Source organism: Geotrypetes seraphini, chromosome 7, assembly GCF_902459505.1.
Source record: "Geotrypetes seraphini chromosome 7, aGeoSer1.1, whole genome shotgun sequence".
Classification (NCBI taxonomy): domain Eukaryota; kingdom Metazoa; phylum Chordata; class Amphibia; order Gymnophiona; family Dermophiidae; genus Geotrypetes; species Geotrypetes seraphini.
In genome coordinates this window covers 18,151,215-18,167,073 of record NC_047090.1, presented here as the reverse complement: position 1 = coordinate 18,167,073, position 15,859 = coordinate 18,151,215, and the positions used below count along the sequence as shown (strand labels likewise).

General features: G+C 43.5%; 1 protein-coding gene across 12 annotated transcripts in view; it reads left to right on the top strand.

Moving 5' to 3' along the window:
• The window catches only part of TULP3 (TUB like protein 3), a 203,006-nt gene that overhangs the window by 27,971 nt on the left and 159,176 nt on the right, over positions 1 to 15,859 (top strand). For 6 of the 12 annotated variants that reach the window (XR_004540148.1, XM_033952421.1, XM_033952420.1 and 3 more), the window contains 2 exons: positions 535 to 1,235; positions 15,095 to 15,146. Coding sequence is in view for 11 of the 12 variants with exons in the window: in XM_033952421.1 (XP_033808312.1) it covers positions 535 to 1,235; positions 15,095 to 15,146 (753 nt within the window). In the remaining variant the exon portion in view is untranslated. Of the gene's footprint in view, positions 1 to 534; positions 1,236 to 6,924; positions 7,149 to 9,226; positions 9,289 to 15,094; positions 15,147 to 15,260; positions 15,427 to 15,859 lie in introns of those variants that run through there. The other 6 variants (XM_033952428.1, XM_033952427.1, XM_033952424.1 and 3 more) reach the window with 6 other exon arrangements.

The window sequence follows — 15,859 nt, the reverse complement described above, 5'->3', positions numbered from 1 at the left end:
TGTTGCAAAGAAGCATAACCTTCCAGTCCAATACAATATGAGCCAAAACAAAGCATCCAGAGGAGTCCACATAAACATCCTTCACTGTCACATCCAAAGTTTTACGGATGAGAATCAAAACCCCGGCCTTCCAATGAACTGCTAAAGCACCCATCCCCCACCCAACCCACCACCTGGCAAATTTCTCATGTTCCAGAAAGGTCAAGTGAATCTCCTATGAAAAGGCAAAATCCGCCTTATGACAAAGCTTGCTAAAGCTCAAAGTGATACTAAAAGTGATGCTTTTCACTGTCCATGACATCACCCACATATGAGAATATCTGCCTGCTGTCCCAGGATAACACCTGTAACGATAAATAACTGTGCTATTTGGTCACTAGTAGTTTGTAAAGTGTGAAAAAATGAAAATGTTTTGGATGTGCTCCATATGAAATCAGAAAAGAATTCAGTCTTAATAATCTTTCAGACCTTGGATTTCTTACATTGCTGTAATATTAACTTCAAAATGATTATTTCTGTCTGATTTACTTCTAGGTTTCTCCACAGTTTGATGAACCAGTAGAACTTTGCTACGCCAGTTGTCGGAGCCAGCATTGCCCAGCTAACAAAACTGTGCACCTCCAGCATCAAAGTCGAGAAGCTAATCACAATTTGCTGAGTGTAGTGGGTGGATGTCGAAAAAGCACTGTGAAAAAGTTTCCTCCATTAGCTTTTCAAAATTCCATGGCATCACTTGGTACAAGAAACTTATCAGCCTCCCTTTGGGACTTCAGACTTATGAGTCGGAATATAAAAGAAGTGGCTTCCAGTACTGGGTTAGAAACTTCTTCTGGACACTCTTCTGAGAAGAATCAAAGGTGCAACAAAACACAGGACTCTCCCTCTCTTGTATTTCATAATACAGAAATCAATAGTATTTTCAGCCTACCAAATATACAAACTTCAGAAAATAATCCTTTCTGGACCTGCAAAAAGATGCAAAATAGGTCCTCTCAAAGAGACATGTTAGAAGAGAGAATGCCATATTCAAAACAGCATACTATGTTGTGTCAGGACTTAAAGGAGCTTAATGTTTCTGGTAGTACCCCTGAAAGAATGGCATCCATGCATGTACTGGTAGAGGATACCCCAGAACATCAATATGGGATGAGAATAACATGGAGAAGACGCCAAAAACTAATGAAATATCTGAAGGAAAGAGGAAAGCTGAAGAGTTGTGAGATCCAAGTAAAGAGGTGACCAGTTGCATACCAAGGGGGGGGATGTCCACCCCGGGTGCACGCCACAAGGGGGTGCACAGCTGGCCACCCACCGGGGAATAGGCTGCTGCCGGGGAAAGGCTTCCACTGCCGTCATCGGGAACAAGCCGGCCGAGTTCTCCCATCTTTTCTTCCCTGCAGGGCCAACCAACTCTCGCCGCCCAACGTCAATTCTGACATTGAAAAGGATGTTCTGGGCCAGCCAATCGCTGCCTGGCTGGCCCGGAACGTCCTCTCCAACGTTAGAATTGACGTCGGGCAGCGAGAGTTGATCAGCCCCACAGGGAAGAGAAGCAGGGCGAACTCGGAGCCGACCTGTTCCTGATGGCGGCAGTGGCAGCTTATTCCCCAGCGGCGGTGGCAGCATTTTCCCAAAGGCAGTGGCATGGGGGAGGGGAGGGAGAAAGAAAGAAACGTGGGGGGGTGGACACGACAGGGAGCCAGAAAGAAAGGGTGCAGGGTGAAACAAAGAAAAAAAAAAAATAAGGCACGGAGAGAGAGAGAAAGAAAGAGGGCATGGAGAGAGAAAGAAAGAAGGGGGCAGGATAAAAGAAAGAAAGAAAAAGTTGGGGGAGGGAATGAGGTCTGGAGAAGAGGAAGCATACAGGAGGCTGAAAGAAAGGAAGAAATATTGGATGCACAGTCAGAAGAATAAAGTGCAACCAGAGACTGATGAAATTACCAAATGATTTTATTTTCAATTTAGTGATCAAAATGTATCTGTTTTGAGAATTTATATATGCTGTCTATATATATTTTGCACTATGGCCCCCTTTTACTAAACTGCAATAGCGTTTTTTAGTGCAGGGAGCCTATGAGCGTCGAGAGCAGCGTGGGGCATTCAGCGCAGCTCCCTGCGCTAAAAACCGCTATCGTGGTTTTGTAAAAAGGGAGGGGGTATATTTGTCTATTTTTGTATAGTTGTTACTGAGGTGACATTGCATAAAGTCATCTGCCTTGACCTCTTTGAAAACCCGCGGAATATAAATGATGATTAACATTTTCTCTGCGTACAGTGTGCTTTGTGTTTTTAAAATTTTATTGTTGGTAGATCATTTTGACTTGGCCACGAAGGTAAGGGGAGGGAGGGAGGGGAGCTGCTGAAAGACATCTAGTAATCCTTGCAGGCTTGACTGTGCAGGGAATTATTTTTGTAACATCATGTTTTGTTATGTGACTGGCATTATTTAGACTTTAATTTCTATGAATGAATAGAATGAAAATGATATAAAATTACTTGCTTGTTTTTATGTGCGTGCGCTGAAGGAAAGTGGAGAGAAAGTGGGCTGAGGACGCCGAAGGAAAATGGGGAAGAGAGAGTGGGGAGAAGACGCTGATTTATAAATTGACAATTGTACAGAATATTGTTTCTTTTTATACTTTAATATAATAAGTTCAATATAAAACAATTCAAGGCTTGTGTGGATGGAATCAGGTGTTTTGCGGGGATGGGGACCGAGCTTACGGGGATTAGTCCAATAAAATGGTATTTTCTTATTTCTCATTATTTATTTTATTTTTATTTGTTAATTTGTAAAGTGGTGATTGTTATGTATCAGTTTTTCAAATTTACATCTACTTTCTTTATATTTTGCACAGTATTAGAGGACATGTATTACCGTACTGTTTTTGTGGTGTAGTGTTGCATTGTATGCAGAGTCTGGTTTCTTGGCGGTTCAGTTTAACTTTTGTCTACATATTTTTATTTTTAATTTGTGATTATTTCATATTGAGCGAGGGTGTATCTGTCTGGGTGTATGAAAGGGACATGGCTTTCTGATAGCATTGACTGTACAGGATCAATTGACTGTACAGGATCTGGCTTGTTTAGTTTTACAATGTATGTGTTGGTGTTCTAGTGCTCACTGCAGTGTTTAAGATGCTACCTTTTCTTGTTGTGCGATATGTGGATTGTTTTCATATAGATGGGGGGGGGGGTGTCAAAAAATGATGGGTCCCGGGTGTCACATATGCTAGGTACGCCACTGGAAGTGACAGAACCCAGTGGAAACAACAGTCTGATTCCTTGTGCTGTGTAACAGAAACTGTAGTGATATTCCATAAATATTTGATCATCTTTGTATAGGAATAATGAAACATGCGCTGTAGCCTATTACCTGAAAATAAAAACTGTTAAGTAGTGATCATACCTTTATTGCACAACTACATTTTTAAAGGTGGAAGCTTTTGAAAGGAGATGGGCCTCTCTTGGGAAAACCAGAGTATTTATTCCCCAGTGGGCTTTTCCCTGCTCTGCTGCAGGGCACAAGCCATGATACCATAGGTCCAAATTCCGATGTGTTGATTCTTACAAGTGTTCATGAGTTTTAGTTGTAGTTCTAGCATTTTTCACCCTACTGAGTAGGGAAGCTGGAAGTGTTCCCTGTATTTTGATTGCTTATAGCTGGAGCTGTCAGCACTGCCTATTTTTCCTTCTTTCAAAGACTTTTTGTCATACTGATCTCAGATGAGACAAAGAGCATATCACAATATGAAACTTTAGTTAAAATGATAAATAACCTGATGAGGTAGGCTCTCTGTGCATAAGTTCTTCAAGCCGGTTTTTTTTTTTTAATGTTGAGCAGCGGCAGCAGCAGCAGAATTCAGGAGCGGGCTAATCAGGAGGGGAAAAAAAGAGAAGGGAAGGGAACCCGCTCTGCGATCGACTGGCAGGCAGCGGCAGTACACAGATGGACGGGCGGGTGGGGGGGTTTGAATCTGCGGGGGGGGGGGGTTGGATCAGGCATTGGAGGGAGGGAGGGAGGTAGGCAGGCAAGCTGGCTTTGGGGGAGGGACAAAGGCAAGGGAAGCCATAGGAAAGGGGCACTATGGACATGGGAAGGAGGCACTGAGGGCACTAGGGACACAGCACAGAGGCACTGGGGGCACTATGGACATGGGAAGGAGGCACTGGGGGCTCTAGGGACACATCACAGAGGCACCGGGGGCACTATGGACATGGGAAGGAGGCAATGGGGGCACTAAGGACACAGGACTGAGGCACTGGTGGCATTATGGACATGGGAAGGAGGCACTGAGGACATAGGACAGAGGCACTGGGGGCACTGAGGACATGGAAAGGAGACACTGGGGGCACTAAGGACACAGGACAGAGGCACTGGGGGCACTAAGGACACAAGACAAAGGAACTGGGGGCACTATGGACATGGGAAGGTGGCACTATGGACATGGGAAGGAGGCACTGGAGCACTAGGGACTAGTGCTGCCCGATTCACAATTCGAATCGGTTCACTGATTCACTTCGGGTGAATCAATTCGAATTGATTCAAAACAAAACAAAAAATCGGCTTCCCGATTCGGCTGATCCTCCCCCCCTTGCCCCCTAAAGCAGGAGCGGTAGCGCTGCTCTTGCTGTCCGGCTGCTGCCGCACCTGCTTTAGAAGGCGAGGGGGGAGCCTCAGCCGGTTAGTGCTGCTCCCCGGTTCCCCCCATGGCGTCCGGCTTTCCCCTCCCACTCTCGCTCCCCCCCCCACGGCATCTTGCCCCCTTGGCCTCCCCGCACCGGCGTTTACCTTAACGAAGCAGCCTGCAGCAAGATCGCAATGCCAGCGATCTTTGCACTGCTTCCGAGTTGTTTCCTCCGCTGCAGTCCCGCCCCTCTTCTGACGTCAGCTGCAGGCTGCTTCGTTAAGGTAAACGCCGGTGCAGGGAGGCCAGGGGGGGTGAGCAGTCCTTCGGGGTGGGATGGGCAGGTCCTCGGGGTGGGGCGAGCAGGCCTTCAGGGGGGACAGGCCTTCAAGGGGGGGGGAGACAGGCCTTCGGGGGGGATGCAGGTCTTCAAGGGAGAGACAGGCCTTTGTGGGAGATGCAAGCCTTTAAGGGGAGGGACAGGCCTTCAGTACACGAAGGGAGGGAGGGACTGGGGGTTCAAAGAGACATGCATATGCCGGACTTTGGGGGGGGGGAAATAATGGGTCTGAAAATAGAGGAGAGGGAGAGAGATGATGGACCATAGGATTTAGGGATGAAAGTTACAGAAAGGGAGATATAATAATTTATATAGAGATGATGGACCCTGGGGTGGTGGGGAAGGGGGGATAGATGCTGGATGAAAGGGTAGTTAAGAAAAGGTGGATCTGTGGAGGGAGATGAAAAAAAGGAAAGATGCCAGACCTCCTGGGGAGGGAAGGGAAACGGAAGGGGAGAACAGGGATGGCAGATTGATGGTTAGCACAGAGAAAGAAGGAGACCCTGGCAAGCAAGATATCAGAAGACAACCAGAGCCTGGGACTAATAAGATTTGAATAATGATCAGGCAAAAGGTAGAAAAACTAATTTCATTTTCTGTTTTGTGATTACAATATGTCAGATTTGAAACGTGTATCCTGCCAGAGCTGGTGTTAGACCGCAAATGTGAGCTAGGATTTAAGAGAGAGAGGATAAGTCTTTTTTGTTTGTTTATTTTGTTTACATCACAGCACCAGTGTGTTTTGTTTAGAAGGCAAAGGGGGTGAAGAGGCTATAAAATAAACCCACCAGATGTTTGGAAAAAAACAAACACCCAATTGGGCAGGAAAATTGAATCGAATCGAAAAACCAATTCAATAGGCTGAATTGAATCGAAATTTTTTTTCCTGAATTGGGCAGCACTACTAGGGACACAGGACAGAGGCACTGGAAGCACTAAGGACACAGGACAGAGGCACTGGGGGCACTATGGACATAGGAAGGAGGCACTGGGGGCACTAAGGACATAGGACAGAGGCTCTGGGGGGCACTATGGACATGGGAAGGAAGTACTGGGGGCACTAAAGACATAGGAAGGAAGGAGGGAGGTAATAGAAAGGGACAATTGTTGGGTCTGAGTGCAGAAAGAAAGAAATGAAAGGATACACAGTCAGAAGGAAACACAACCAGAGACTCATGAAATCACCAGACAACAAAGGTAGGAAAAATGATTTTATTTGCACCCTTTTGATGAAAAAAATAAATGGTCACGTTATGCATATTCATTAGGGCTATCCTGAAAACCTGACTGGCTGGTGGTCCTCCAGGACAGGATTGGGAACCACTGGTCTAGAATGTCACACCTATTGCACTGGAATATATTTTCTTTATCACTGTATATTCTTCTGATACAAAAAAAAGTTTTAGTTATTTTAACTACCTCTAATACTCTTTCTTTGCAATTGCAATCAAAAGCTAGATGGTGCAGTTGCTAAGGAGACAAGTTAAGAGGAGCTTCCTAAATTGGTGCACTCTTCCTCTCCTGCTCAAGTTCAAGACCCGCTTAACAACTCGCATTGAGATCGTTTTAAAGTCTTAAACAGTGATTCTTCCAGAAACTAGCTTTTCTGATTTGGTTACATCCGCAATATTTTCATTTCGTGAAGCCCATTTGTTGTGCTACGTTTGTTTCTTATTTGTGTTTACAGCGCTGTCAATACATTGCTAAAAGTAGTAGTATATTTTAAATTTACCATTTTTATTTTGGCTATGTTGTAATAAAAATGGAAAACCCAACAACTGTGAATAATGTTTGCATTGTGCTGTACGTAGATACAAAGGGAACCCGAACCCCCCTCCCCCTCCTCAAATTTTAAGCATGCTCAGCTATAGCCTAGAAACCCTTCTTCCTCTTACGGACGCCACGTTCGCGCAAAAGCCAATCGCCTTTGACGCTTCATGGCTCCTGGCCAATGGCGCGTGCTGTTGCTGCAGGGTGCGGTTGCTAGGATCCGATCGGGACGGTATCTGTGGTTGCCCTCAGTTTGAATGCGGCGGGTTGGGAGAGAGAACTGCAAGCTGCCAAGTGCTTAGCAACGTGAGATGGATAGTGCCAGGAGCCGAGTATCCGCAGGACAGTGTGGAGCCAGGTAGGATCGCGAGAGAAGTGGCAGGGCCCGGTTGCTGAGGAAGAGAAGGAAGGTATGGCCAGTGCCACCCTATTAGCTAAGGCCTCAGCGCTGTTAAAAAAAACAACAACCAACAAACAAACCTCGAGGGGTTGCACGTCTCAGACGCTTCAGCCTTTGCCCCACTGTGGCCCGGGGCGCTGTAAAGCGAGGAAAGGGCTCGGAGGAGGAGGCGGGGCTTCAAAGAAACTCAGACAGTAAATAATGGTCGTTTGTTTATTAAACACAAATCCTGCGAGTTCACCCTTTCCTTTCTTGATCTTCTCTGTTTTTGTGAAGCAGGCTGTTAATGTACTAAAATTTGCACTTGTCTGATATATAATGCTAAACTAGAAAAAACAAGGAAGGCAACCAAGTCACATCAAGGTCTGCGTGGGGGAAGCTCAAAGTGCCAAACTTGGCTCACAACTTACAAGCCAAATGCAGTGTAACATGTCAAAAAGCATGTCACACTGTATAATGTTGTAGGGCGCTCTCAGCGTGAACCCTCAGTGATAGGAGCACAGCTCCGACACTTCACTTCTGGGTCAAGGCGATAAGCCTCCACCCGCACACCATCATCGAGCGCCCTGTGTGTGCAAGAATCAAACCAATCAACAATCAAAGTGAGTAAATGAAACTCAACACAAACAACCTGAGCGACCCCCACACAAACCCTGCCAGCCAAACCCCCTCAAAAAGCACGCACAAAATCACAAACAAAATCAAAAACCATACCAAAAAGTGAAAAACATATCCAAGAATAAGCAATACTTATCCAAAACTGTCACACAAACGGAAAAACCGCGCCAGGAGGAAAGGTTCAACTGCGCTGGTTTCGGGAGGAGCCCTTCTTCAGGAACCTGGCCTCCAACAGAACACGAGCAGAGAGCGCGGTTGAACCTTTCCTCCTGGCGCGGTTTTTCCGTTTGTGTGACAGTTTTGGATAAGTATTGCTTATTCTTGGATATGTTTTTCACTTTTTGGTATGGTTTTTGATTTTGTTTGTGATTTTGTGCGTGCTTTTTGAGGGGGTTTGGCTGGCAGGGTTTGTGTGGGGGTCGCTCAGGTTGTTTGTGTTGAGTTTCATTTACTCACTTTGATTGTTGATTGGTTTGATTCTTGCACACACAGGGCACTTGATGATGGTGTGCGGGTGGAGGCTTATCGCCTTGACCCAGAAGTGAAGTGTCGGAGCTGTGCTCCTATCACTGAGGGTTCACACTGAGAGCGCCCTACAACATTATACAGTGTGACATGCTTTTTGACATGTTACACTGCATTTGGCTTGTAAGTTGTGAGCCAAGTTTGGCACTTTGAGCTTCCCCCACGCAGACCTTGATGTGACTTGGTTGCCTTCCTTGTTTTTTCTAGTTTAGGATTTGTTTGGCAAATCAGGAGTGTGTTGTTGTTGATATATAATGCTAACAGGGATTACTTTTTTCCTCCGATTAACGGCTTTTAGAAAATTGGCTGACAGAGTAGAATCATTTGCACGATGAGAAATAATGGCAGCGGTCTCAAAGGTCTGGCACTAAAGAAAGCCAAGAGCAAAGACTGAGCTGCTAAATTGCTGATTCTAGGAGGGAGACTTTTTGGGTCAGTCCTGGTTTTAAGCTTACATCCCAAAACAGTGTGATATTTGTAGTCCATGATTCTATTAATTGAAATCAGTGCTGCAGATCCCATAATGCACCATGATGAGCTTGGCAGAAAACCAGGACCGGCTAAAAAGTCTCCCATCTGGAATGGATAACTAGGCAGCTTTGCTATAGCATGATTAGCTCTCCAGTGCTCAAAAGAAATGATATTCATATTAAATGTATGAAATGAAAGTGAAAGGAAGAGGAAAGAACTTGTCTTGCGCATGTGCACAAGACCAACACTGACCATGAATTCTTGTGCGCATTTGCCAGCCAGGCAAGACTGGAAGTGCAAGCACATATTGGCACTGTTCTTCTGTGCCTTTAAATATTTATGTCAAAATTTTTCATTTGAGAAGCTCATATTTAAGCGCAGGATGGTGCCAGTGTATGCTTGCACTTCGTTTTGCTCAGACTTGCACACATTATCAGTGCCTTAGAGGCTTCCTTCCACAAAACCAGCAGTTTAAAGTGAGAAATTTTGAAAAAATTCTCTCTTCAAAATTTTCAATGCTTCCCTCTGAGCTGAAGGTAAATTTCCATGGTTAAGGGCCGCATTTGTTTCTGTGCTGTTCTCTGGGCATTGGGAGGGAATACCATGTGGCCTCATTAAAGATCTGTTTGAGTACATGTAATACAATTTGTGGCCATCTTTGGTATGCACTAGTCCAATGCTAATTGCCTCTAATATTGACATTAGATTAAGCATATCTCCCTTCCCCCTGTTTCATAAAGGCTTTAAAATGATATTTATTTCCTGAAGGATGTGCTGGTTATTGTTTTTTCTTATTTAATTTGTATATTTGTGTTGTATCTTGTATTTATTTGTTTTGTCAACTATTTTGAATGGCATTTGCCAAGAGGAGGATATATATATATATATATATATATATATATATATATATATATATTATATATATATATATATATATATATATATAAAATATTTAAAATAAATAACAGGGTATTATTTGTCTTTATAGTTGGATAATGCTCCTCAGCTGTTAAGTGTGGATGTTGTTTGCTTAGTAGCAAGAATAATGATGTTGGGTTATTCAGTACACTGGTGGATGGTTGCTGAGCTTAAAAGGTCTCATACCCAAATGCATAGAGCATAATTGTTTTAAAACTGGAATACATAGCATGCTATTTTTTTTCCCCCTAACCTGCTTTTCCCAAGAAGGAAAAGTAAGGTTTTGTGAGCACCATGTGTGTGGGTGTTCCTTCCCTGAATTTCTCCCCCCCCCCACACACACACACACAAGGTCTGTGTTTCATGTCTTATCTTCACCAAATTTTCTCAGATGGCCTAAGAGAGTATTTTTTATTTTTTTTTTTAAGAGTAGACTTTATTAATTTTCTGTGGAATTGAGTTTTTTTATCTTCCGTTTCTGTAACATATACACAGGAGTCCGTGAGGAGTGGCCTAGTTGTAGAGCTGCTGCCTCAGCACCCTGAGGTTATGGGATCGAATCCCAGTACTGCTTTTTGTGACTCTGGGTAAGTCACTTAATCCTCCATTGCCTCTGGTACTAAATAAGTACCTGTGAATCGCTTTGAATGTGTAAGCACAAAACGGTGGTATACAAGTCCCATTCCCTTTCCTTTAGCTGTTGATTCCCACTAATTGCAAATCTGTAGAAGGGTGTCACTTTAATATCTTGAACTCCTCCCCTTCTACAGTGGAGAACAGCTCCCTCTTCAGTTTTTTTTCTGCAAGGTATGTTCTGATATGCTTCTTTTTGTTATTTTCAGATATTTTTCCATTGGGTTTTTGAGTTTCTTTGTGGCTTCGGTGCTTAGAGGTCCTCTTTGGCTTAGTCCCAGGCCAATCTCATTGAATACCTAATCTAATCAGGATTTCTTAATCATACTTTTCCAGTTCAGGTTCAAGGTGATTTTCAGGATAAGAGGCCCATGAAGTAGCATGGGGAAGTAGTTACAACACAATGAAGAATGAAAGTTATATAGTTACAAAGGGAAAAGTTACAACTCAATGTGAAGGAGGGTTACATTGTTGCTTTTAGGCAGCGATTAAGTTACATTGTGGAGGATTGCTGCATTGTTGGGGAGAGTGCGTAGTCACTAAGTTCCTGAAGGTGAGGTGGTTTTGTTCTGTTCTTATGGGTGTTGGAAGTGTGTTCCAGGTTCTTGTGGTGATGTACGTGAAGAGGGTGTTGAATATTTCTTAGTACTTTTACTCCTTTGCAAGAGGGGATGAGAAGCTTGTGGATGTTGTTTATCCTGGAAATTGGTACGATGAGTGAGGTGATTAAATTTGCGGACGATAAGAAGTTATTCAGAGTAGTGAAGATGCAGGAGGATTGCAAAGACCTGCAATGTGACATAAACATGCTCGAGAAATGGACAACGACATGGCAAATGAGGTTTGACGTGGATAAGTGTAAGGTGATGCATGTTGGTAACAAAAATCTTATACACGAATACAAGTCAAGGGTCTCTCCTTCATCCCAACCTGCAGTGTCTACACCTGACAGCTTGGTACCTCTCAACATGACTCCTCTTCAGTTATCTCAATCTGTAAGAGACATTTTAGAGGCTTCTAGGAAACCTACCACTAGACAATGCTGTCACCAAAAATGGACTAGATTTTCTACATGGTGTTTTTCTCATGATAAGGAGCCTCAACATTCCTCCTTATCTTCTGTTTTGGATTACCTTTTGCACTTATCCACTTCTGGCCTCAAGTCTACATCAATCCGAGTCCATCTCAGTGCAATTGCGGCTTTCCACCAACCTATTGAAGGGAAACCCCTCTCTGCTCATCCAGTGGTTTCCAGATTCATGAAAGGGCTTTTCAATGTCAAACCTCCTCTCAAACCATCTCCGGTGGTTTGGGACCTCAATGTTGTCCTTGCTCAGCTGATGAAGCCTCCATTTGAACCAATTGACAAGGCTCATCTGAAGTATCTCACTTGGAAAGTGGTGTTTCTCATCGCCCTCACTTCTGCTCGAAGAGTCAGTGAACTGCAAGCTTTAGTTGCTGATCCACCTTTTACAGTGTTTCATCATGACAAAGTGGTCTTACGTACTCATCCAAAATTGCTCCCTAAAGTGGTATTGGAATTTCATCTCAACCAATCTATTGTTCTTCCAGTGTTCTTTCCAAAGCCTCATTCTCATCCTGGAGAAGTAGCTCTTCATACTCTGGACTGTAAATGTGCTTTGGCCTTCTATTTGGAACACACCAAACCACACAGAACTGCTCCTCAACTTTTTGTCTCCTTTGATCCAAATAAGTTGGGACATCTTATCTCTAAGCGTACCATCTCCAACTGGATGGCTGCTTGTATCTCATTCTGCTATGCCCAGGCTGGATTACCCCTACACAGTAGAGTCACAGCCCATAAAGTCAGAGCAATGGCAGCTTCCGTAGCTTTTCTCAGATCTACACCTATTGAGGAGATTTGCAAGGCTGCTACTTGGTCCTCGGTTCATACTTTCACATCTCACTATTGTCTGGATACTTTCTTCAGACGGGATGGCCAGTTTGGCCAAACAGTATTACAAAATTTATTCTCCTAAATTGCCAACACTCCCACCATCCCATTCTGGTTGGCTTGGAAATCACCCATATGTGAGAATAGGCTGCCTTCTTGTCCTGGGATAAAGCACAGTTACTTACCGTAACAGGTGTTATCCAAGGACAGCAGGCAGCTATTCTCACAACCCACCCACCTCCCCTGATTGGCTATCTGAACTGAGGAGATGCGCCCTACGCTGGGCGGGAAGGCACTCGTGCATGCGCGGTGCGGTCGACTCGAAACTTCTAGTTTCTTCAAGCAAGTCTGCTTGCGAGCTTCCGCATCCAGGCTCCGCTGATGATGTCACCCATATGTGAGAATAGCTGCCTGCTGTCCCTGGATAACACCTGTTACGGTAAGTAACTGTGCTATCTGAGGAGATAAAGTCATTTTAACGGCAGAGATTCTACCCCACCATGATAGGTAGAGGGGGGACCATCTAGTTGTGACTTGAGTAACAATTGTTTTGATTCCAGATGGTTAGGGTTTGGGTTAAGGTTAGGATTAGGGTAAGATTATGGTTGAGGATTACCCTTATCTCTTGATCCCCCGACCTTGAAAAAGAGTTCCGAAACGCGTCGGGAAGGGGAACCGATAAGGATTTAAGATAAGTGATGCACTTTTAAATCTATATCTAATTATAAATAAGCTATATTTAAGCTATAAATTACTAATAAGTTATAAATAAAGAGAAAAGAAAAATAAGAAAAAATTAAAAACATTAATTTAGTACTTTCCATCTATGGGGAATGATGAAGAATCCCAACACCGCTGACTCGTTTTGAGGAAGTGGAATCAGAATTCTCATTGGATTGTACAGCCTGTTTTGAGCGGAATTGTTATTCAGGTCATTTATTGATAGCTTGAAGTGAGTCAAAGAAGTTTGGTAGATTGGGCCATATACATTTAGAAGTATAAATTTGGTGGAATGCAACACAACATGAGCCAGACACCATCTGCCTTCTGTATCCGTTCTATGGGAGAGAATGGAAATGGGTAAGTTATTTTTAAAGAGGTTAGATACTCCATTTTTTTTAATGGTTGCCAGAGAGAAAATATGATTGGAGTAACCTGGTATGGTTAATTTTTGAGCTGCAGTAGAGATTAAGTGAGTCTCTTGTAGAAGTATAATGTCGGGGTTTTTGGCTTTTAGGTAAGTAGGTATGTTTGATTGGGTGATTTAAACCATTTATATTATAAGAAATTACATGTAGTTCAGCCATAGGACAAAAAGAAAATAAAGATTCAAAAATATGAAAACCTCAATTGCATCAAAAGTACCGAAAAGAAAAAGATAAGGAATCTGCTAAAAAGAAAAAGAAAGGGATAAGAGAAAAGTAACCTGTAGAGAGAAAACCAAAGATTAGCAGTGTCCATCTAGGAGAAGCATGGTGGGCACATAAAGCAAGCAATTTGCGGGTGTACCTGTAAGTACAATAGAGAGAACACAGTGGAACATCCACTGCCATCCAGAACAAACATAAGAATCAACGCCATGCCTTACCGAAAAACCAAGAATAATGGGAATGACATTTAACCGGAGAATGCAATATTAGAAACAGCAGTCGGTAAATAAAGTCATTGCATTTTGATGGAGTCTAGAAAATTTCTGAGTTCCACTGGATCCACATACGTGGAGGTGTGATTATTATAAGTCACTTTCATCCTGGCAGGATACATGAGGCCAAATTGTGCTCCGATGTCTTTCAGCTCTTGTCTCAGCGAGAGAAGCCCCTTGCGTTTGGAGGCAGTCAACTTTTCTAGATCTGGGATGATGTACAGACGTTTCCCTTGATAAAGCAGGTGAGGATGCGATTTTGCTACATCCATGATTTTTATAACGTGTTGAAATCGCAGAAGTTTCGCTACTATCGGCCTCGGAGACTTCTGGGATGGAGAGGGATGAGAAGGAACACGATACGCATGTTCAAACTCGAGGGGTTCTTTGAGTTGTAGGCCCAGGGTGCCAGGTAAGAATTCTGATAAAAAAATTGACGCTAGAACCTTCCGCTTGTTCGAGTAATCCAATAAGCCTTATATTATTACGATGGCTCCTGTTCGAAAGGTCCTCGATTTCTCTTTGTAAAACGAGGATCGATTTTTCATGTTTATCAAGTATGGAAAATTTCTCTTTAGTCGACGCGGCTTGTATTTCCAGTGCATTTCCTGGCATCAACAAACTGAGCATTTATAGCTTCAATTTCAATCCGCACTAGTTTAGTTTCCTCAACTTGTGCAGACATAATTTCTTTGAAAGATCTCACCTCCAAGATTAGCAGATCAAGTTGAGAAAGTGTTGTAGTCGGCGCCATCTTTTCAGGCGTGCTGGGGTCTGTTTTAGGCCTCTTCCCACTAGGTTGAGGAGTAGTAGGTTGGTCACCTTTAGTATTTTTTGGCGGGGACATCGGTAGAGATAATTGCAGCCTGTGTAGCCTAATATTGCAAGATTTGTCAGCAAAAGGTATGCGATTTTCTTTAATAGTGGTGTAGTTCTGGAGGAGCTTCTACTCCATGCGTCTGCTCAGAGTCCTTGCCAGGCACCGCCCCTCAGTTCAGTTTTCAATACACCTTACTCTCACCCCAACCCTGCTTTTCTCTGAGGGACAACTATACAGAAATTGGCGAGATGGGAATACGCAGGTCACGAAACAGTTTTGCTAAACTAGGCAAAGAAGAGGTGGGTTTACAGAAATATCTTTCAGATTATGAAAGACTTGCAGACTAATCATATGAACATGTCTAAATACATAAGTAAAATTTTTAGTAATCTCTTTTTTCTCTTTCTTTTGCAGGGTCTTTGAAGATGAAACTGCTAAACTTCGTCAAATAAAGCTGGATAATCAGGTGAGTAGTTATGTGCTTAATACAGTCTCATGTTAGCACTAAGAATAGTTAATATTTTATGGCTTCATGTATTGTGTGATGATTCAATTTTGTATTTATTTTGTATTTATTTAGTTGGTACTTTCTATACCGCAATTCCATAGGTAAAAGTGGTGAACAATCTATAATTGATAGATAGAAAGGAACTTCATTAATGCCAAAGGACAGTGTGGTGTCAGCATACATTCAGACCAGAGTGTCCTGTGTCCATCCCCGCAGGGGTCCAGCAAGCCATCTTCCAGTAAGTTAAAGACTTGATGAAAAAAGTAGGTTTTCAAAGCTTCCTTAAATGCAGAGAATAGTGCTGCCCGATTCCCGATTCGAATCAATGCGTTTTTTTTTTGTTTTTTTTTAATTGATCTCCCGATTCGGTGATCGACCCTCCCCCCCTAAAGCAGGAGCAGCAGTGCAGCCTCTTGCTGGCCAGCCGCTGCTTCTCCTGTATTAGGTGGTGAGGGGGGAGGGTCAGTCGGGATGTGTTGTAGTGTCCCCTGGATTCCCCCCCAGGCTTCCCGCTCTTACATTTACCTAATTACAGCAGCATGCAGAGAGGATCACCGGTGCTGTAGCGATCCTTGCAGGCTGCTGTCGTTCTCCCTGACTTCAGAGGAGGGGCGGGACTGCGGCAGAGGGAACAACAGCTGCGGAGGCCAATGGCATCCTGCAAGGATTGC